The sequence below is a fragment of the Centruroides vittatus genome, unplaced genomic scaffold (genome assembly GCF_030686945.1).
Source record: "Centruroides vittatus isolate TY-2023 unplaced genomic scaffold, ASM3068694v2 contig_1776, whole genome shotgun sequence".
NCBI lineage: Eukaryota > Metazoa > Arthropoda > Arachnida > Scorpiones > Buthidae > Centruroides > Centruroides vittatus.
The window spans coordinates 1,360,062-1,383,193 of NW_027121087.1; the positions used below are offsets into that span (position 1 = coordinate 1,360,062).

General features: G+C 30.8%; 1 protein-coding gene across 1 annotated transcript in view; it reads left to right on the forward strand.

The window, feature by feature from the left end:
• Positions 1–21,315, forward strand: part of CLS (cardiolipin synthase) — a 42,206-nt gene extending 20,891 nt beyond the window's left edge. The window contains exons 5-7 of the mRNA XM_067263443.1: positions 8,217–8,285; positions 20,625–20,716; positions 20,813–21,315. Of these exons, the coding sequence (XP_067119544.1) occupies positions 8,217–8,285; positions 20,625–20,716; positions 20,813–20,909 (258 nt within the window). The 3' untranslated portion in view covers positions 20,910–21,315. The remainder of the gene's footprint in view (positions 1–8,216; positions 8,286–20,624; positions 20,717–20,812) is intronic.
• Positions 21,316–23,132: the final 1,817 nt, after the last annotated feature.

Consider the following 23,132-nt stretch of genomic DNA (forward strand, 5'->3'; position numbering starts at 1 on the left):
CTGGTTTGCTTAAGAGAGTGCTTTTTCACGTTCCCAATTTTCCCTCCTGCTAACGGAGTACCAGATAGAAGACCTGTCTATTTAAATGAGTGCTGTGTTGGCAATATTATTTTGAGCAGCAGTCCACATAAGGGGAGCACTATCCTAAGGAAGATTTATAAGAGTCTACTGTTAATCTTATGGTTCATCTCTGCCCAGGGCATATGGTGACGGTGCTCTCTACACTATGGTATTGGTTGAAATTTGGTGAAACTTTTCATTGATCAGTTTTTAATACATGAATAGTCAAAGTATTTCATACAGAATTGTAATGAACACATAGGAGAAGCAATTAAGTATTGAAAAGGCACCATAAAATATATATGAACACACATCACATATCTTCCATCTTGAGGGGGACAACCAGTGATTGGATCTTGGAGGTCACATGACCTTGCTTTAAAGCAATACTGTATGTCTCATTAAGAGCAATATTCCCATCTTTTCAGTTAGGCCTCCTACTGTGTTTTTGGGAAGAATAGAATTTGATGGAACAATAAAATTGATTGATGAAAGGAAACCAATATGAAAATACAGTAAAATTATGTGATAATGATTTTAATGTTTCCAAGTTTTTTATAAGTTACATAAGAGTTCCTAAGACATGAAAAAGTGGAGAGAATTAATACCATTAATAATCCTCTGGTGATGACTATGTTGGATAAGGGAGCATGATGCAACAATCCTAAGGATGCTTTCTTAAGCAGATTCTACTGTACTTATTTTAAATTATTACTTGTTGTGGCAGTACTTAACCAAAGTCAGTGGCAACACTTTGGTTAAGTACTGCCACAACAGTAATTTAAGTCTTGTATATTACTCAACCTTTGCTAGTTGATTATCTTTCTCACTCTGCATTGTACATTGTTATTACAGTTTACATAACTACAAGTGTACATAACTACATAATCTCAAAACTAGTCCAATTATATCTGTATATCCTCTTATAAGTAGTTAGTTATTATGAAAATCAATAAAAAGAATCTAATTAATGAAAATAATTTTGCTCTCAAACCAGTTAAAATTAAAATAGTGTATATCTGATTTAAGATTTTGAAAAATAAATATTCTTCAATGAATGTAAGTAAAAATGTAGTGGTTATAATATTTGTAAACAGTTCTTAATTAAAATCCATATGGATGAAAAGGAAGCATTTCAAAATGTTTAATCAGAATATATTATGTAAATTTATTTAATTAAAGACACAGGTGGATGAAGGCATTATGTTACAGAATCAAAGTTTTGAGTGAATTGATGTTCAAGTTTTTATTATATAATTATTTTGGTGTGAATATATCCACAAAATAATGTTCTGCAGAGAGTATTATGGTGTCATTTAATTTCTGAAATCTTTGATGGTTGTACATGAGAGAGAGAAACAATAAACCGTTTATCCACGCAAGACAATTAGATTTTGAATGATTGTAACATAACACTTATCTACTTGTGTCTTCAATTTATCTTGTTCAAAATCAAGTATGTATTTTAAAAATCTTAGAAAAACTAATGTTTAATAAGCTAACTTTGTTGTTTAAAATTATGTAATGATTGGATAAATTATTTGGTTGCAATTTGAAAAAATTGTAGATCCATAAATTCCCACTGTCATCCATCTGTCTATCTTTCCTTAATCTCGAGAATGGAGTTAAGTAGGTGAAAGCCAAGACCAGATATGGAAAGATTAGGGGCAGGAGGCCCCGATTAACTATATATGAACTTCCAATGCAAACTGGAATTCACGTTATTTTACGAGGCGTGTTTTTAAAGTACCGTTTTGAAATATAAAAAAAACAAGCAAACATTTTTAACAAAACTTTTATTTATGTGAAAGCCCATATTTTACACTACTTTTCTACATAATTCCCGTTAATATTGAGACACTTATCGTATCGTGGGACCAGCTTTTGTATCCCATCCTCAAAGAATGTTGCCGCCTGATGAGACAATCACTGCAGAACGGTTGTTTTGACTTCGTCGTGATTGTTATGGCACTGCCCTGCCAGATGTCTGTTCTCTTTCACTAGAGTGAAAGAGAACAGACGATTTGATTGAAAAAGTGGACTGTAGACAGTCCACTTTTTCAATCAAATCGTCGATAATGACTGAAGGTCGCCCACTTCGTTTCATCGTGAATGTTTGTGCGGCCATTACTAAAGGCCCTAACCCATTTTCGTACCATTCCATCACTCATAACACTTTCACCATAAACTTCACTGATTTGGCGATGAATTTCAGCCGCTTTCGAGCCTTTAGCACTGAGAAAACGAATAACGGCACGCACTTTGCAGTCGGCAGGATTCTCAATGAGCAGCAGCATTTCAATAATACACAAACAACAGTAAACACAGTCAACTGGCTTCGTAATGGTGTTTGTGGCTTCCCAACAGATGTAGGTACACAGCGTGCATGCACTAAGTGCTGACTGCAGCGCTCCAGCGGCATTATATTAAAACTGTACTTACTTTAAAAACACGCCTCGTAATTCAGAAATGTTTCCTGAAAGGAGTTAGATAGATGACAGGCACAACTCTATTGCTGAAGGAGAAGTATGATGTGAAGGGCAAGCCACTACTAATTTGAGGTGAAGAGCATATATTTTAAATAAAATAGATTAAAAATTGCAGCCCGGCATTGTGGCAATGTCACAATAAATAATTCCTCATATTTTGTTGAATAATGGTTAGTTTCATTAGTTTTAAAAATTGAATTTTTATTGTAAAAAATAATTGTTAATCAGCAAACATTATATGCTTTGTCTTAATTACACAATCAATTTTGTGTATTTTGTGCCAATTCTGAATGAATTATGTATCTTATTCTTTTTTCTTCTTTTTCGAAAGAACTTTAATTTATAATTTTTATCATTTATTTTCTTTTGATTAATGGAAAATAAAAATTAACTAATTGAATCAAAAATAGATGAATTATTGAATTGTATTAATACTAATGGAAAAAAAATTGTTTTTTTTTTACTTCCTTTATACTACTAAAGTCTTGCCAAATATGTGGGACTTATGCCAACTGTTTCATTTTATAAACCATTAATTTCGTTAAATGTTTTGATAATTATTATCACCAAGTAGAATGAATAATTCTATATTATTATCACCTTTCATGTATCTAAATTACTTATGCTTAATAATTATAGTGAAAATAGTATAACAAATAAAAAGCTATACTTTCAGGTTATGTATTAGAATATTATTATTCTGAGATCTGGAAACCCCCTTGAACAAAAGTTTTAATAAATTATATCCGAATTAATAATTACCCCTTTTTTATATCCGGATATAATCCGAATATAATACGAATTATAATAAAATTGTTCCCTATATCGAATCGAAAATTTTCCTATTATAAACATCCTGCCTAAAAACGGTCCTGGGCGAGAAAATATGCGTCATGGCCGTATAACTATCAACTATCCATTGTTCTTACGCTGAGTACAGATCATCTTGCAACTTAAGTTTATAGTTAGCGCCCGAATTCGCCGTATTGTTTCCAATCCCGGGAACACCTATGGCCTAAGCACATGCACGTGACCAACTTTCCCAGCAAAAAGCTATATAAGATGCTTCCTTCCCTCTCCCCCTCTGGGGAGTCAATCATCGATTTAGATCGAGTCGCGATCTCGTCCATTTTTGTCTTTTGTGCCTAAGGGAATATTTTACGTTGTGCCTCAAGAGTTACCAATCCTTCCCTTCAAAAGAATTACCGATCCTTGTGACCGACAGAATATTGGAAATACTGATTGTCTAAGAGGTATGGAACCCACGTATGTGAACTCTCTCTCTCCCTTCGCGTGATAGGGATATATAGCTTTTTATATGTCACCCCTTTTATGTCAGATTTTTGTAACGTATATTTTGTTTTCCATTAAATCGTTGTTATCCTGTTAAATGGTGTCTTGTTTGCTCGAATATTCGCTTATCGCCTTACCACAACTCCATCTTCCCTCCTACACTCGACCGGATAAAAAGTAGTCCCGTCCCTACGGGATCCATACTGGCAAATAAGCCATCCCTGACTTGTGGGCAAGTCCCTCCGACTTGTTGCCGAAATTAAACAGAGGTCTGCCCTCGTCGTCCCTCCTCGGTACCCACATTATTGTTGTATATATAAATATTTAATCAGTTGAAAAAAATTATAAGTTCTTGGATTATTTAAATATTTAGTATGCCTGTAGCCTTCAACAGGAAAATCTATATAGTTTCTGATTTATTATAGTTATTTTTACAGTTTGATCTTGATTGAAAATTAACAAAAACTAGGATAAATTTTCAAAATTTATGTTAATCATTCAAAATATGTTAAAATTTACATTTTTTTTATTTAAATCAAAGTATCAGGGAAACCAAAATTGGTTTGTAAATGCTTTATATGAAATTAAAGTTATTTTTATTTGCATTTTTGACAATGATAGATTATTTAAGTTAAAAGTAAGTCATTAACCTGCTTAAAGCATGATTAAGAAAATTAGTTTTTTCCTGTTTTTTACTTTGTCAATAGTTGAAAATATGAAAGGTTAAAAGACTGATATTAAAAAAATCTGAGAATATATTATTGTAGTTGATAAGTGAATTTTTCCCTTTACATTACAATTTAAATATATTATTTTTATTCTTATTTATGTCAATTTTACAACAATGAAAATGTCTTCACAAAAAATATTTTTATGGTATATAGCAGGGGTGGCCAACAAGTCGATATATAGCAGGATCAAGCCAATTTCGGTCGATCGCTGGCAATGTCTTGACTTAATGCATTATATTTGTAGCCAAACGCGACAGTATGCATGCAGTTATGACTCGACTCGTAAGCAGTGCACCTCGTACTGAAACACGGTGTATAAACATAGTATGTATTTCACACCTCCCCTCCCCGCTTAGACTATGCCTATGACAACAAGTCGATCGCCACACATTTTTAAGATAAAAAGTAGATCTTATGTACACAAAAGTTGGCCACCCCTGGTATATAGAGTTTATATAGAGTATTTTGTTGTTTATTCAAACTACTTTTATTTAAGTGAAATTAGGTAATTGTCAATATAATTTTAAATGTTGAGAGTTAACTTCATGTGAAATTTTTAAAAGCTTATTTTAAAATTTAAAGCAATGAAACTCATAAAGTATATTACAAAAACTAAGTAGTTTTTGTAATCATAAAGTATACCTTTGTTTTTTGGTCTTTGATTCAAATCTTGCATCAAATATGGATACTTACAATCACGTTTTTAAAACAGAAAGGAAAGCTTGTTGCTTCTGTAAATTATACTATTTGTCTATTTAACCAGAACTTAAAAAGAGAGGTGCTAATTCACTGCGTGATCACTAAATTGTCACCATTCCTATGAAAAATGAGACCTATGGACCACATGAATCTTGAGAGACTGCAGTAAGCTGACCTACGTAGCATAGATGATGTATGAGTGGTTCAATAGGTAGTAAAATTCTGAACATGATGAATAAAAGGAAGGATGTATATACTGACAAGGGACAGATTGTTGGAGCTTGATAAGGTGATGTCTCAATTTCCCAAATGACTGAACTGGTTAGTTGTTTCAGAGCCACAATATTTAAGTGTACCAGAACTGGCATTATAATGGTTAAATAGTGGCCTTACAACAAAATGCAAAGAACAGTGAAATGTTGATGTTAAAGATGGTTTGACAATTTGTAGAAGTAAACAAATGTAGCATAGATACGGTTTGCCATGCCTCCTAAATGCTTTAGACAACTCGTTAAATCAGTTCCGTGTTAGATAGCTGCTATACTGAGCAGTAGCAGACACAAGAGGAGAGCTACAGGGTTATAAACCCCTCCCACTGAGACAAAAAAATTATAATTTATTTGTTTAAACTTCAAAATATTTATGATGATAAATATGGTTTATCAAACTATTCACAATACAATTGTTGTACACAAATTAATAAAAGATACTACTTGTTAATTAATTATTCAAATATTTTAAATTTTTTGAGTTAGTCCTCTCTTGGTACTTTTGGATGTTACTGGAACAGAAGGCAAAAACAGGTCCTACAAAGTATTAGATAGATGGTCACAATTCAGTGATCACTGTGTATAATAAATAAAGTAAGTATATTTAAGCTGCATTATTGGAGCAGCTGTTTATAAATATTTGCAATGAAATGGTTTATATAAATATATATATATATATATATTTTTTTTAAAGAAGCATTTTATTTCTTAATAGTAATAAACAGTATTCTGTATTCATGTTAAAATAAGTATATTCAACTGATGCAAATCAGAACTTCTCACCATGAGTGCATTTTTTCATAATGTTCTTTCATTTTCTCCACTAGTTGAACCACCCGTTGGTTACAATAAAATCTTTTTCTCCTAATTTTAGCTAATTCTGCCACTTTATGATAGATGTATTTAGAACTCATTAACAGGTGCATTTTTAACACAAACATTGCTAAACTAAAGTGTCAAAGCACAGCAAGTAGAAGTTACAGATTTGAGTTCTGCTCTGGATTTATCTTTTCATCCAGAATATTCTAAATTATAATTTTTTTCTATTTCTAGTAATAATTAAATTTAATACAAGATGCGTCTTAACTACTTACCTTTGGTTCAAATTATACAAAATTTATAATTAATTAGCCATATTATAGTCTGGTTAAAATCCAATGTTGTTATATTATTGTAGTATTAGATTGATGCAAAAAGGATTGTTGTATTTGTTGAAAATGAAATTACAGTTTAAAAATAATTTTCATCACTCAAAATAGTTACCATTGGCTTCAGTACACTTTTTCTGTCTAGAAATAAGTTTTTCAATCCTTGTTTTAAAAAATTTCAGATTCTGAGAATCCAAAAGCTCTGTGATAGCATTTTCACTGACTTCTCAGCTGGAAATATCTTCTGCAAGACCTGATCTGAGAAATTATTTTTATAATTTAAATTCCTGAAGTTTACAATGCATCATTTGTATTGTGTAGAAGAGAACAACTACACAATACAAATGGCTGTTAGATGACTGTTTTTTTAGCCAATTTCTGCTGGACTAAATTAAGTTCTGAACAATAATTTACTGCATTAATCAATTCTTCAGAACCAGTAAAGTTTTCTGCATGTTTACCGTACACTTGTCATATTCTTGGATTCGCAAGTTCAGTTTTAGTTTGAATCATCTGATCAAAGTTTTACAAATCAATGCTGGAAAGTATGCTTAGAAGTAGTAGACTCCTTGAATTAATCTTTCTGGCCTCTTATGATGAGTTGCTGTCAAATTTGAACTTGTATAGCAAAAGAAGACAAAGTTGTTCATTAGAGACAATTGTTTTTTGAGGATGCCAAGTTTAAGTATTTGGTACATTTTTCACAAAATTTGATTGGTTGGCTGAATACCATTTCCTATTTATCTGCAATTGGTATGTTAGAATTAACATTATAAAAAATTTGGATGTCTTGAATTATCATTTCGTGCAGGCAGAAATCAATGACTATTTTCTGTTGAAAATCATCAATTCCTGTCTACGTGTCTTACGAAATTGTGCCGTTCTGTACCATTCGAATATCAAATTCTAAGCACAAAATATATACTTTGGGTTTTCCGGAGTGTCGTGTGTGAATCTTTTGTCTGATTGCCTTGAAACCCAATTGTTTGTTCTTTTCTTCTTTAAAGTAGATTTTTATTGTGTCATTCTGTTTTGTAACATTTCATGATAAAAATGGCAATGTTAAAGGCTAGAAGAACCAAACTCTTAATATGCTGTTCATTTTAATGCTTGCTGTTGTTTTTTGCCTAGGCAGTGTGGACATATCTGCTAGTATATGTATATAATTTTGATATACACTTTGATGTTTTCTTGCAGCTTCTTTTTTTCTTATACTTTTTAAATAAAAAGATATGAATCAAAAAATAATAATAATTTAATTAACCTAGTTTTTAGCAAAAAAAATTCTGTTTTATTCTGACAAGTAAGTACTCTGACTAAAGGAATTTTCGTGTTCTAAAGTTGATTTTGTAAAGATTCAAAAGATTAAAAATAAATTTTTTCTGGTTCATTATCTAATTCAATCGTTAGAAATTAATGTTAGATAAATTAATTTTTTATATAATAAAATAACTGAATTACTATTTCATTTAAACAGAAATGTGACTTTTTTTTTAAATATTAATTGCAATTTTCTTTGTTTTACAGAGAACACTTGGAAGATATTTTGATGTCACTTTTGCAACAGCAAAACTTTCTCCTACTTTTATTAGCAAGGTAAATTGATTGAGTTGTTTATTAATATTTTAATTGGCTTTTGAAATTTATTCTATTATTGAACTCTTTTTCAAATAAAATACTTGAGAATTAGTGTAAACTAAGTGCTATTTATAAAATGAATTGTTTCGGGATTTTCTGTTTAGAAATGGCATTAATAAATTGAAACTGAATTAAGTTTTGTGCATATATTGTATTTAATATATAAATAAGATTATCCAAAAGAATGAAACAAAATGATAAAGCATAAAAGTAGTTAATAAAAAAAATTAACTAACTTTATTGTTTAAATAAAATCATGGCGAAACCAGAACACTTTTAAACAAAACTTAAGGGTACGATGAATAGTTCATTGACTTTGACCTATTTAATTAATTGGGATTTAGATTTCTTCTTTTATCATTTAATAATCATTTCTTCACTTATTCTCATTCTTATAAAAATGTACAGAAATCTGAAAATAATTTTTATGCTTTTGAAGAAATAAAAAAACAAAGTAAAAAGATATAAAACAAAGATTGTTTTGCATTGACTGAAACTTTTTATATTATAATTATTTACTTTTTCTTCTTTATTAATAAATTTTGGATCAGTAAAGTTTGCTTATATATGTTACTGGTGTATTACTTTTAATATGTATGTTGTTTAGTCAATTGGATGTACCACCTGTTAGATACTATAGCAGTGCTGCTTAGTTACTCTCCTGTCTTTGTACACACATAGCAATTTGTAATATTAATAAAACAGATTAAAATTTTTATAAGTAAATAGTTAAAATATGTTTTGCTAGAACTTTTATTTTTTTATAAGGAAAATAAATAACTTTATATTCAAATATACATGTAAACTGAATTTGTTTTTGACAAGACTATGTCTTGTTTATAAAATTGTACTGCTGGCTGGGTTACAAGCTTAGAGGTATGAAGAAGTACATGTCAGGAGTTGCAATTTGGCACAGAGTATTAAGTGCCCAAATCGTGCACGCATAAGAAAAAACCAGACTTGTAGGTACTCGGGGGACCGAGAACCGAGTCAAAATAAAATACAAAATGACGACATTTTCTACGAACAGGCACTGGTGTGAAATTTGCACGTGTGTCACTCATTGGGAAGTTGGAAATGCAAATGTTGCAAAATTCAATTTTGACAAATGAATCTTTGAAAAAAAATCCATTTACCTGTCCCATGTTATTTCCCACATATCTCTGGTCGCCACGTGCTGACCTTGACCAGTTGACCCGAGATATCTTGTTTTAGCATCAGAACTTTTTGAAAGTAAATGGCACTAGTCATTATAATTTTATATTAAAACTAACTTCCAAAATATAATTTTTTTTCGGGTGTACTATAGATTGCTCCCTATGGAATTTTGGGACTTTGAGTATATATTTGAACTCGGGGCCAAGATGAGTTCAACAATACCCTACTTCGGTAAATTAGAAGACACAGTCGTTTCTAAAAAATCTTTTTAGACAATCACCAATTTCTTTCGTGTTCCAGAACAAACTCTTTTTGTTTTTTAAGGAACTTTTTTAACTGGACGACTAAGTAGCCTCAAAAGAAAGGTCTGGCCGTCAACAGTTTGTTCTGGAACACGAAAGAAATTGGTGATTGTCTGAAAAGATTTTTTAGAAACGACTGTCTCTTCTAATTTACCGAAAAAATTTACCATCCGACGAAAAATTTAGAATACCCTACTTTTGGACTGGAGACCAAAAATAAGAAAGTTATGATATTTACAATGTCTTTCCTTTCACAATGCATTCTACGCCATTTTAGAGTTTTCCACTAGGTGGCATTTGACTGTTTGTGCTCCCGACAGACTGCTCCCAGAGGGGAGCCACCATCAGGCCACCCAGTGTTTAATGTCACTAGTTATTGATTCATGGTATTTCTTGAACAAAAGCAAAAAAAAAAAAAAAGGAAACGTATACTGAACTACAAGTAGTGCCACCTAGTGGAAAACTCTAAAATGGCATAGAATGCATTGTGAAAAGCAAGAAATCATAAATATGATAACTTTCTTATTTTTGGTCTCCAGTCCAAAAGTAGGATATTGTTGAACTCGTCTCAATCCCCTGAGTTCAAATATATACTCAAAGTCCCGAAATTCCATAGGGAGCAATCTATAGTATCCCCTGTTTTTCTTTTTGCATTTATTAATATATATATATTGTTTGTGCAAAATAAAAAAATAATTTTGAACAATACAATAGCCACGATTATTTTTTTCGAAAATGGGAAATTTTTATTAGACATCAACAAAAATTCAACCCGGGGCGACATCAACGGAGAAAACTTTCAACATCAGATAGGTTAATTTCACCAAAAATGCATCATGGATGACTGTGGTCATGGCCGTGGCCAGCAAAGTTTGAATGATCGCACTCAAAACCAGCAATACCAAAGAAGATTGGAGAATGAGAACGAGACCCGCCTTGAGCATCAAAGTGATCCCGCTTAGTAGTGAATCTCCGAGACATAGTCTTGTCCCAAATACAGCTTTGCCGTTTTACTTGTTTAAAATTTAAGTCTATTAAAATTTTAGTTTTTTGTAAAATTCTTAAGTAAAATTGTAAAGAACATGTACTATATTTGTTAATTAGAAATTCCATTGTATGAAACAATATTATTTAATTTGGTGATGGCCAACTGGTACCTCACAGGCCAAATGCAGCAACCTTTGGAGCCATTTCTTATGGTCTGTATAGTGGGTCTATTTTTCAGTTAGAACATGCTGGTAGGCCATACCAGCAGATAACAAAAAAGTATTGATATGTGAGAACCCAGACTAGTATTTTTTTGTAAATTAAAAAGGAGAATTATTTTATTTTAACAAATTCAACAGAGGAACTTTGGACAATTTTCCCACCAATAACACTTTCTTTGTGGGTGACACATTCCAATAAAAACTACTCAGTGAGGAAGTCTCACAAAAATTGGAAATTGACTAACCACCAACTCCCCGCATGACCTTACTAAATTTGGTCATCAAAATAGCAGGGGGAAATAACCCCTAATAAAGAAAGGGGGAAGTCTCCAGAGAGTTTGCCTATTCGTTTTTGAAGTATGTGCTCATCCCTGCTGGACTCCACTGCCAATCACTCATCCTTTCCACCAGACCTTGGCTGCTTCAAACTAATGAACAATTGATTAGACAACAACCATTATGGATTTTACTCTTATGAACGTTGGGATTCAAGACTTTTCACTGACTGACTCTTCACTGACTCATCATAACTAATTGAGAGACACTCCTTCTCCTCTCCAGGATGTCCAAGCTGGCCAGCAGTCATCATAAAATCCAGTTATTTATCGACTCATGTATGCAACTGTAATCATTCTCTCTCATTTTGGTGCACATTAAGACCTTTTGTCCTTTGTCTTTTTTATTTTGATTTTCTTTGTAAATTTTTCCCCCTTGTTGTTTGCCAGTTAAATATGTATTGGAGTGCATTATTTCTGATGCACTGTCTCTTGACTTCCTCTTCCATACCAAATCTGTTCATTCCCTCACATGTGACCACTTGTACGATAATTATTTGGAAGATTCCTGTGTGTCAAAAGTCACACGTGGTGTCAGTCCTAACTTGGGCATTGCTAACATAGCCATCACAGTGCCGCTGTAACAGTCACAGATAGCTAGTATGTAGTTGGCAATTGTTCGGTAAGAAACTTTGTATACATTCATATGAGAAGTCTGGATGACTACTGGCATGATTTTTACCATGTCAGTAGTCATCCATACTGGACTAATTGGAACTGATGTAAAAAGCAAATGGAATGAGGACTTCCCTTTTCAATGGAAACCATCTTTCTGTGAACAGATAATTTTGTCTGGTAATTCTGTTTCTGCTATTTCTTGTCAAGAAGCAAGATATGAGAATCTGCTAATGATAATATTTTGAAAGGGAAAAGTAAAAACATGGGTACTAAAAGGACACCATTTAGCAACTGACACTTCTATAAATTTAAAACTAGAAATAAGGAAGAAAGTGCAGACAAAGACTTTGGAAAATACTGTAAATACTACAATATAAATGTATACATTTATAAAGAAAAAATAAATAATCAGTAGTACTAAATGCTACTTTTTAGTCATTGTTATGTTTTCCTAAAACAGAACTTTATTTTTAGTCATGATATAAGTGTACCAGCAGTTATTTTTTAGAAAAAGAACACTGCTCTAAGCAAGGATGTAGAATATGTCTAATTATATGAATGATATTCAAAGGAAATAAAAGCAGTCTTGGGGAAATTTGTAGTAAAAATAATAATGTTACAGCAATAACAGCAAAACATTACAGTAAAATGAAGTAGCATCTCAGATAACTGTATAGACATTAGTTGAGAAACTGAAGAAGCAAATCTGTTTCTATTTCTGAACACTTTTTGACACTATTTAATGGGTGAAATTTCATGTCAACTCAAATTAAAATGAAATATTCACCTTTCCAGACACATGAAATTTGCAGTTAATGAACTTTTTTTTTTTTTACTCTTTCCGCCCTGTGGGCACTAAGAGGGCGTCTTTTTGCAAGCCCATTATGGGTTCAGCCAGGCCCACAATGAGGCAGCCAGGTGGTGAGGGACGGGGCCTGACGTGCAGATGGACCACCCCCAAAAAATTCCTGGGGATTTTTTGACCCGTTCAGATTCGAATTTGGGTCTCCCAGAGCGATAGGCTGCCACCTTGACCACTTGGCCATCTGGCTGTCGCAGTTAATAAATTGTGTTTAAAAACTTTTTTTGAAGTTTTTTGATTAAGTAACTAAATAGAAATTTTACCATCATTTTATAAACATTATGTTAAAATTGATTACTTCTATCCTAATCCATTCTTTATCTGATGGTCTCAATATTAATTGAAAATTGAGTTTTTATGTGTATATTGTAGATATCATATATTTATATTTATGTGAATGAAATCTATAACAATTTAAAAAATATATATATAAATTTTTAAATTTCATTTTTTCAGAATAACATTACATTGAAGTACAGAGTTACATAATGCAATGATAGTCTGTATCATAAAGTTTAATATATTGTAGTGATTCAGCAGTGATTTAGGAATTTCATTATAATTTATATAATGAACTTTTACTTATATTATTTTTAACAATGACTTAAATGATCTTATTTTGTAATTCTTAAGTGTGTAAATGCAGACAGATTTCCAAAAGTTCATTTTAATAAGTGAATGAATGAGGCCAATGTAAATTTAAATATGTAAGATATATTTATTAGTACTTATAATGATTTTTAAAAATATTTATATGAAAATATCTCATAAATATTTATAGTAAGTTTTTATTTACAAAATTATTGTTTAAATTTTAATGCAAATACTTCTATTTTATAAAATGATTTTTACCCTAAAAGAATTTGCCTCCAAAAATACTTACTACTTAAATAATAGTAATTATAATATAGTAGATTAGTTTTATAATGTTTCAAGTTTTAACAAAGTTTTATCAAACATACAAACTGAATTTTTATGCAGTAAAACCTGAGTAAAATGGAAACCCAGTGGCGGCCTTAACGATTGCGAGGCCCCGGGTGGCAGATCTTTGTGAGGCCTTTGTCCTTTTAGCAAAGTATGTGAATTGAAAATGGATATTTCTGATGATTGACGAGAAACGCAAAAGTTATAAATAAATAAATTTAGTGTGTTAAAATATTATATTAGATGATTTATAAAAGTTAACAGTCATAAAGATGACAAATTAGTAATGATGATAAACTAAGGTATATACATAAATGCCTTAAAAGATATACACAGGGATTTAAAAATGATGTTTGTGGCTTATAACTAATAGCTAAGGATAAACTAAAAAGTTTTAAATATCAACTTTTTTCTACTTGAGTTGTTACGTGAGGCCCCTGCAAGAGCGAGGCCCCAGGCGATTGCCCTGCTCGCCATCCCCTAAGGCAGGGATGGGCAACCTGCGGCCCCCGGGCCGCATGCGGCCCGCGTTAGTATATTGTGCGGCCCGCGTCGCACAAAATATTACAAAACAATATAACGGTCTATAAAATAAAAATTTAAAATACTAACATCTACTCGTCTGTAATCGTACTAAATACCAAGAACCCGCTTCGTATATATATTCGACACAGCTAGAGACGGCCCTTGGGTTGATTCATTTTTGCGTTTTTAAGGGGTGCTACAATTGTTTACAAATGCACGTGTACTTTTGTTGACTATCCATACGCGCTTGACCCTTTTTCAAGACTAAATGAAGCTCGAGGGAGTAATATGCATTCGTAAACAATTCTATTGCCCCTTAAAGACGCAAAAATAAACCAATCCGAGGGCCAACTCTAATTGCAAGGTATCTGGTAATTTAACCCGACTTCACACGATACTTCATATTGAGCTGTAAAGTTTTACCAACGCTTTGTATCGTTGCATTTAATTTTTTGGTATTTTCTACATTTTTACTATTAATCTACTGTGGTTTGTCCGAATTATAGAAAAAGGTATGTTAAATATTTGAAATTTTACGAAAATAGAATTTTTAATGTGGAATTTCGAATTTTAAATATCCAAGTTAGAATTTCTGTTTAATAATAAATGTTACTATTAATTTCCAAAATTGAAATTAAAAATGTTTGAACTATAGAATTATTAATATTTTAAGAACAATTTAGACTTAGAACTGGACTTAGACTTAGATAAAATACAAAACCCACATATGAAAACGTTTCAACTTTGCATTATTTTCAATGCTAAAACTGTCCTTGAGGTTCGCACGTGGTTTTGTACAATAAAAGCTCGATATAACAAACGGTTGCTGATGTCGGTCTGGCCAAAAGTAAAAGAAAATTATTAAAAAAAAAAAAAAAACTCATTCCTTGTAACGGACTCCTGCTACTTCGGATTATTTTTTAGTCCTCGCAGACCATGGTTCTTACGGACTTTTTAGTCGCCGTTTCATTTAGTCAAGTCATTGTTTTACAGTCACTTCTCGAGTTACGATCACCTCGTCCGAAGTTGCGGAACCGAATCCCGTCGTAAGTCGAGAAGTGACTAGTTATTTCCCCATAGTCGTAGTTTTATTCATTTTATTTGACAAAAGTAAACGCAAAATTAATATAAAGTTTATTTTAATTATTTTTTCGGTGTAGATTTTCACCTTACATGCAGTTTTGGTTTCGTTTTCTGATCGACTTGTTTTTGGACTGCAACTTGAAAAATTTGCAAATCTATAAATTCCCACTGTCGTCTGTCTGTCTTTCCTTAAACTAGGGGCAGGAGGCCCCAATTAACTATTTACGAACTTCCGGTTCAAAACCGAAGTCACGTTATTTCAATTCAAAAATTTCCCCCGAAAGGAGTTAGATAAATGACTGGCACTACTAATTTGAGGCGGAGAACATATACCTTAAAAATTAGATTAATTAAAAATGTGATTAAAAATTGCAGCCCAGCATTGTTTAGTTTTGGTTTCATTTCGCCATGAGTGATGCGTCGTGGATTTCAATTGTTTGTAAAGCGAAGATATGGATCATAAAAGAAGACGATAAGCTTTAGATTTAATACAAAAAATAGATATATTTCGTTAGATTTAAGATGGAAAATATCGAGATGAAGTTGGTAAAGAAATGTCTGGGAATAAATAGACAACTTCAGACATTTCGATAGAGAGAGAAAAATAACAGACTTTTCTTAAATATGACAGTTCTACTAAAACTAAAAAGTCTTTTACTTTGTCTGATATAATTTAGGCTGCGTAATAGGGTAACATTTTAAATTAAGAAAAGTACAGCAGTAGTAGCCGTTTTTACTCTTCGTTTTTTGCTTTAATCTAACAATATTTTTTTTTATGTAGACAATTTTGATACAGGTGGTAATTAGTCTAAAGTTGAAAATCAATTTAATCAAGATCCCGTTCTAACGTGATTCTACTATATAATAATATACTGTTCGATATAACGGACGAGTCCGTAGTAATGAGTTATCGCGATAAAATGGACTTTCATTGTGATGAACCAATATCTTCAATTCCATAGTAGTTTGTTACATCGAGCTTTTACTATATTTATTAGTGCAGTATTTTATTCATTTTATTTATCCTCAATTTATAGATGTCAACAAGAAAGAAAAGAAAAATTGAAGATGAAAATCGAATTTATAATGAGTCGTGGAAATATGATTACTTTTTCATTCATTATGAAAAAAATCTTGTTTGTTTAATTTGTTCGGAAAGTATTGCAGTTTTTAAGGAATATAACGTTAAAAGGCATTACACCACTAAACATTCCAATAAATACGACCAGTTTACTGGAGACTTAAGAAAACAGAAAGTGGAAAAACTGATGAAAGCCGTAACCTCCCAGCAAGCATTCTTAATGAAAACAAATAATGAATCTGAATCCGTTACAAAAGCCAGTTATGAAATTTGTAATCTATTGGCAAAACTCTTCATTGTTATTCTGATGGAATGTTTATAAAGCAATGTATTGAAAAAGCAGTTGAAATTATATGTCCTGATCAGAAGAAGATTTTTTCTAATATTAGTTTATCTCGACGAACAGTTGCGAGAAGAATCGATGAAATGGCAGATAATGTTGACGAATCATTAAAAAAACGAGTAAAAGCCTTTGAATATTTTTCCATTTGTTTGGATGAATCCACCGACATAACAGATACGGTTCAACTTGCAATTTTCATTCGAGGCGTTGATTCAGAATTAAACATTACTGAAGAATTTTTAGATTTAGTTGGGCTAAAAGGAAATACTACAGGAGAAATTATGTACGGGGCTTTAGAAAAAACCTTAGATAAAAATGAACTCTCACTATTAAAACTGAGTGGAATTACAACTGATGGCGCCCAGTCTTTCAGAGGAGAGCGACGCGGTTTAATTGGTATTCTCTCGAATAAATTAGCACAAAACGAAAATCCAAATGATTTATTTATTTGCCATTGTGTTTTGCACGTGGAGAATTTATGCGCTAAGAAAATTAATATGGAACATGTTATGGATATAGTAGTATCCACAGTGAACTTTCTGAGAGGTCGTGCATTGAACCATCGTCAATTTAAAGAATTTTTGTCTGATATTGATGCTGAAAATAATGACGTTGTTTATTTTACTGACGTCAGATGGTTAAGCAAATCTTCAGTTTTACAAAGATTTTACAATCTCTTACCAGAAATAAAATTATTTATGGAAATGAAAGGAAAACCTGTTAAAGAACTTTCAGACTGCGAATGGCTGACAGATCTTGCGTTTTTTGTCGATATTACAATGCATTTGTCAGAATTAAATATAAAAATGCAAGGAAAAAATCTTATCATATCTGAATTTATAACCTTTATAAAAGCATTTATATCCAAGCTCAAATTATGGAGCACGCAATTGCGTAACAAAAATTGTCACTTTTTCCCCACTTTATTAGAACGCACCGAACCTAAAAATTATTTTAAATATGCAGAGAAAGTCGAAGAACTAGAACAAGAATTTAAAAATAGATTCGAAAAATTTCTTAGCCGAGAAAACGAAATACGAATAATTACGGCACCTTTTTCAGTAAACATAGAAAACGTACCAAATGAACTTCAATTGGAGTTAATAGACTTGCAAAGTAATTTAGATTTGAAAGATACTTTTAAAGAAAAAAATTTGGTAGATTTTTATAAAACTTTTATCAAAGAAAATCAATTTCCTAACTTAAGAAAGTATGCGGCAAAAATTCTGTTTTTATTTTGTACAACTTACGTATGCGAACAGTTTTTTTCTGCAATGAATTTAGTGAAAAGTAAAACAAGAAATCGGCTAACAGACTCTCATCTAAAAAATAATTTAAAATTAGCAATGACAAATATTCAGCCAAATATATCTGATATATTACATTCGCATCAATTCCAGCAGTCACATTAAGTACAGTATACCTATGTTAATTTATGAATAAATATTTGTGATTTACCCATATTATTTTTTTTTTCTTATGTGCGGCCCGCGTTAATTCAGAAGTTTCAAATGTGGCCCTTACATAGAAAAAGGTTGCCCATCCCTGCCCTAAGGCTGCCACTGTGGAAACCTGCCTAAACCAAAAAAATTCTTCAGAAAAAGGCAATTTTCTGTTAAATTTTACCATAAGCCAAAAACCTGGACAATGCAGAAAATTAAGTTTCATAGACAAATAAGTAAAATCACCTCCAAGCATAATGGTTACAATAGAGCTATATTCCAAGGACAGTTTCAAACCTTGTCAGAGTAATGAAGGACACGTGACAAGGGGACATGTGGATACAGGATCTTTGTTGACATTAGTCTTTAAATGAACAGAATCAAATGCGTTTCTGAGAATTGAGTTCTCAAGAACAAGTAATGTATGTAATGCATAAAAACAATGAGAATAAAGTAAACCCAGTGATGCCAATTTGCCATGTACAGAGTAACAAGTAATTACTTAGTATTGATTATTTAAAAAGACAAGTTGATTAAAATGTTAAAATTGTTATAAAAAGTTGATTTAAATGTTGATTAAAATGATTAAAATGTAAAAATAATTACAAAGACTGAAGTAAATGATTAATTATAATGTAAAAATTTCTCTAGAAGCCAGGTTACAGAATAACTTGATTTCTGTATTCTGTAATGTGATTAGAATTTGCATCAGCAGCGTGAGAGACTACTCAAACTAGCTTGTTTACTGTTGTGTGAGCTCGTAACAATCGCATCCAAGAAATGTTCGAATACCTAGCACAAATTTTTAGGAACAAAAAGAACTTTTTGCAATTGAATCCATCTTTAGTTGGAATTGCTGACCATTTTATTAAAATTATCAATTTGTTGCATTTACTAAGCTACATTATAATACTTCCTAATTGTTTTGAGCATTATATTATTATGTTATACTTTTTTATATCTGATGTAAATACATTAAATTAACCTGCAAATTAATAAATTAATTTATATTACAGGTAGATATCTAGCTATCAAAGAATGTGTTTTCTTTGTGGTATTTTTATAATAATATGTTATGTATTACAAAACAATCCCATTTATATCTTATTGTATTTTATTGTTCAATGCATCTTTAAAGTTATTTAGAATAAGTGTAGATTTAAAAGTTAAATATGAAAAATAATTTAAAATTGATTATTTAAATACTGTGTATACAGTAGAGTCTCTACAGTCCGTCACTTGCCAGTCTGACACGTCCAGTAATCCGACACTCCGCCACGGGGCGGCACAAATGAAATTTTCGTGTTACCACTCAATGTAAGTGACACGTATGTGTACACTGTCAGTCACTAGTTGTTTGTTGCATGTGAATTTTTTACCGAACAGTATGTAATATACATACAAAAAAATCCATCAATCTGCTGTGATCCGACACCCATTGGTCATTCCTATATATGTCAGATTAGAGATTCAACTGTAAACTGATATTTTTTGATAAAAAATTTTTATAAACGTTTTCTTTTTTTCTGAAAAATTTAGAAAAATTATAAAATGGTAATAAAACAAATTTTTTATTTGATTCTGACATAAAACCAGTTTTCTATGATGTTCTTTTAAATTAAAAAAAAAAAAAGAAGGAAAAAATTTTAATTAAAATAACATATTTTAAAAACATCAATTAATTGTTTCGGTGTTGCTATTGTTTACTCAAACTTTCTGTAATAAAATATGTAATAATACTTTATTTTATTCAGTGTAAATAATGAAATATAACATAAGATAAATGCAACATAAGGTCTTTGCAATTACGAGATTTAAAATATTTACATAATTTAAGAATAAACTACACTATCTTTTGGCATTAAAGTTGTTTACTTGAAAAGTTTTCAACTACAAACAAGTACTTTCAACGCTTCAAAACATCTCCAGGCAGAGCTTTAGGTTGTGTCTGTTCAAATTTCTGTAAAATACCACATGCTAAGATTTAAACCTTGTTTGAAATCTTTTAACATACTTTTTAGAATATTTCTAGACATTTATTTCTGAAATTCTTTTTTTCCCCTCATAATAATGTTTTCCATAATTGATTTTACTGTGAAATGAATCAAATTTAGAAAAACTTTTAATATTAGCGAGGTTGAGGCCGAAGTTTTAAACACGAAAACGTGTACGTCGGACATCTGGCGCCACTTTCCTGTAAGCCTAGAAGTTTGACGATGGTGTTTGGAAAGTCAGTGGAATCATGCTCGACATTCCAAACGCCATTGTCAAACTTCTAGGCTTACAGGAAAGCGGTGCCGAACATCCAACGTACACGTTTTTGCATTTAAAACTTTGGCCTCAACCTCGCTATTAAATATAACTGGAACTTATATGTAAATACAATTTTTATGTTTATAATTTTTACACTTTTTAGGTAAATACAACACTTCAGTTAACGTTAGCAGCTATCACTCTAGCGGCTCCAGTTTTTCAATACGTCGATCATCCTTATGTTCAGGCCTTATGGTATTTATTATATTTCTTTATGCTTAAAAAAAATTAATTTTTAAATAAAATAATTTAAAATAATACTTTTCTTTTTGTGTTCTTATTTGATTTCAGGTATGGAGTAGCGAGTACAACTGTCATATCTGGAATGAGTTATATATTTGGAAAAGATACATATAAATTTTTACATTATCGCACTAAAAAACAGTGATTTTATTACACCGCAAGTTTAAGAAAGTAACATTTAACATCCGAGAATGGATTTATCCTTTAGAATAGATTATTCAGATCTTTCAAAAGATTCATCTATGCTAATTTTAAGTTTAGCATCTTAAAAGATCATCTGAACGATTGGGATAGTCTGCTTGTAGACGGTCCATCGTGAAAGTTAGAACTAAAAAAGCATTAATTGTATGCTCATCCCTTCTTCCTTTTAAGTTCTTTTTTTTAAAGATTACAAAAGAATGAGACATTAATTTCAAAACTGTGATATATTTTTACTAAATAAAACAACTATTAAAAATTAGTAAAAATTGTTTATAATTGTGGTAGATATATAAATGTTAAATATATAAATATTGTACATAATATAAATAAGAAAAATGTTGTTAATTTTTTAAGAAAATTTAAAATTTTTTAAAAAATTTAAAAAGATAGCATTCCACAAATATTTCTAATAAGAATCATAAATTTCATAATATAACCATCATCTAAGATTAAAAAATATGTAATAATTAAATTTTAGGATATTTGATAGATTGTTATTTATAATAACTAGTTCGTTCGTTCATTAGAATGTTAAGAAATTAGTTACTGTTATCTTGTGTTGTTTATAAATTATAATATAATACAAATGTAAATTGAACTTTTTTGTTGTGAAGTATTTAGTATTGAGTATTTTAAAATAATAAATTTATACTTAAGAAGTAATTCAGAGAGATTATTTATGTCACGCTATTAAATAATGTATTTTTCTATATAATACATTGTATAAAAAGATATCATTTTACTAATCGTTGAAAAATAGTCTCGGACGTGAATTGGAGACTTGTTTAAAATTGTTTAGAATGATAGAAAACAGACGACAGATGGTCCACCGCTACGGGGACCCGAGATTGACGGGCGTTTTTTGACCCGGGGACGGGTCGAAAAACCTCCCGGGATTTTCTTGAGGTCGGTTCGTCTAGATATTTCGGGCCCCATCCCTCACCACTCGGCCGCCCCATTGCAAAATCCAAACTATATATTTTATATAGTTTGAATTTTGAAAGGTGATTTAAATTTTGTGTAATATATTGAAACTAAACTATATTGAACTTTATTACATATATTAAGCAATTTATTTTCCAGACGGTTCTTTGCAATCTTTTAATAAATGTCATATAAAAAATTATTAGAATAACACCAAAAACAATTAAATTTATTAGCCAAGAGTTAATGTAAATGTTTCTCGTAATCAATGAACATTTATTCGGTCGTAACAGAATAATTAATCTTTTTATATCGATTCCCGTAACTCTTGTATATACAGTCGAAGCAAAGGAATGAATATAATAATCAGAAGACTTGGATGATATAAAGATTGACATAATGTGTTTCAATTTTTTAATACAGAGTAGGATATTGCAGAATTAAGCAGTAAAGTTTATGTTTCAAATTATATTTATTCATATTCAAATAAAACATGAAAAATTGCAAAGGATTGCAAAAAATTTGCCAGAAATTATTATCATACAGTTTTTTACTTTTATTTTATACAGAAAAAGTTTCTTTTTGTCACTATTAAATTTCAATCAATAATAAAACTTTATTAAATGTTTCAATTAAAGTGGAAATATTCAAAGTTTGTTTGTTTGTTTTATGAGGAGACACGTATCCAGGTATAGTTCTCTCTACTTGGAATAACTTAAGTAAAAATAAAAAATGAAAATATTCCAGTTTGTAAAAATGGCCTAGTTCACAAATTGGGCTACAATAATACATCAAAGAATTCATTAGTGCATTATATAACTTTAGATATAAATGAATATTTGTAGTTTTCACTGATGAACATAAATGTAATTACCAGTGCTTCAACTCTGTTACTTAACTCGATAACATTAGATTTAAAATTATCATTCTGTGAAAGTTCACTTCCAAATAATCGGTTTCATTTACCACCGGACGAAGTCGATTGTCAATATACCGTATAGTTTTGTTACTTTTTCTGAATATTGCTTCTGTTTCAAAAAATAATTATTTTTATCTTATTAAGGCTAATTGATAACTCTATTATTTTGTTTTTAAAACTGTAAATATTACTTACAATAAATGTAATTATATACATATAGTATATTATTTATATAGTTTGGTGTGAAAATATTGTATGTGCTAGTGTGTCCTACCTCTTTGTGAAGTAATACCAAAGCTCGCCGCTGGCCGTGCAGACGAAACC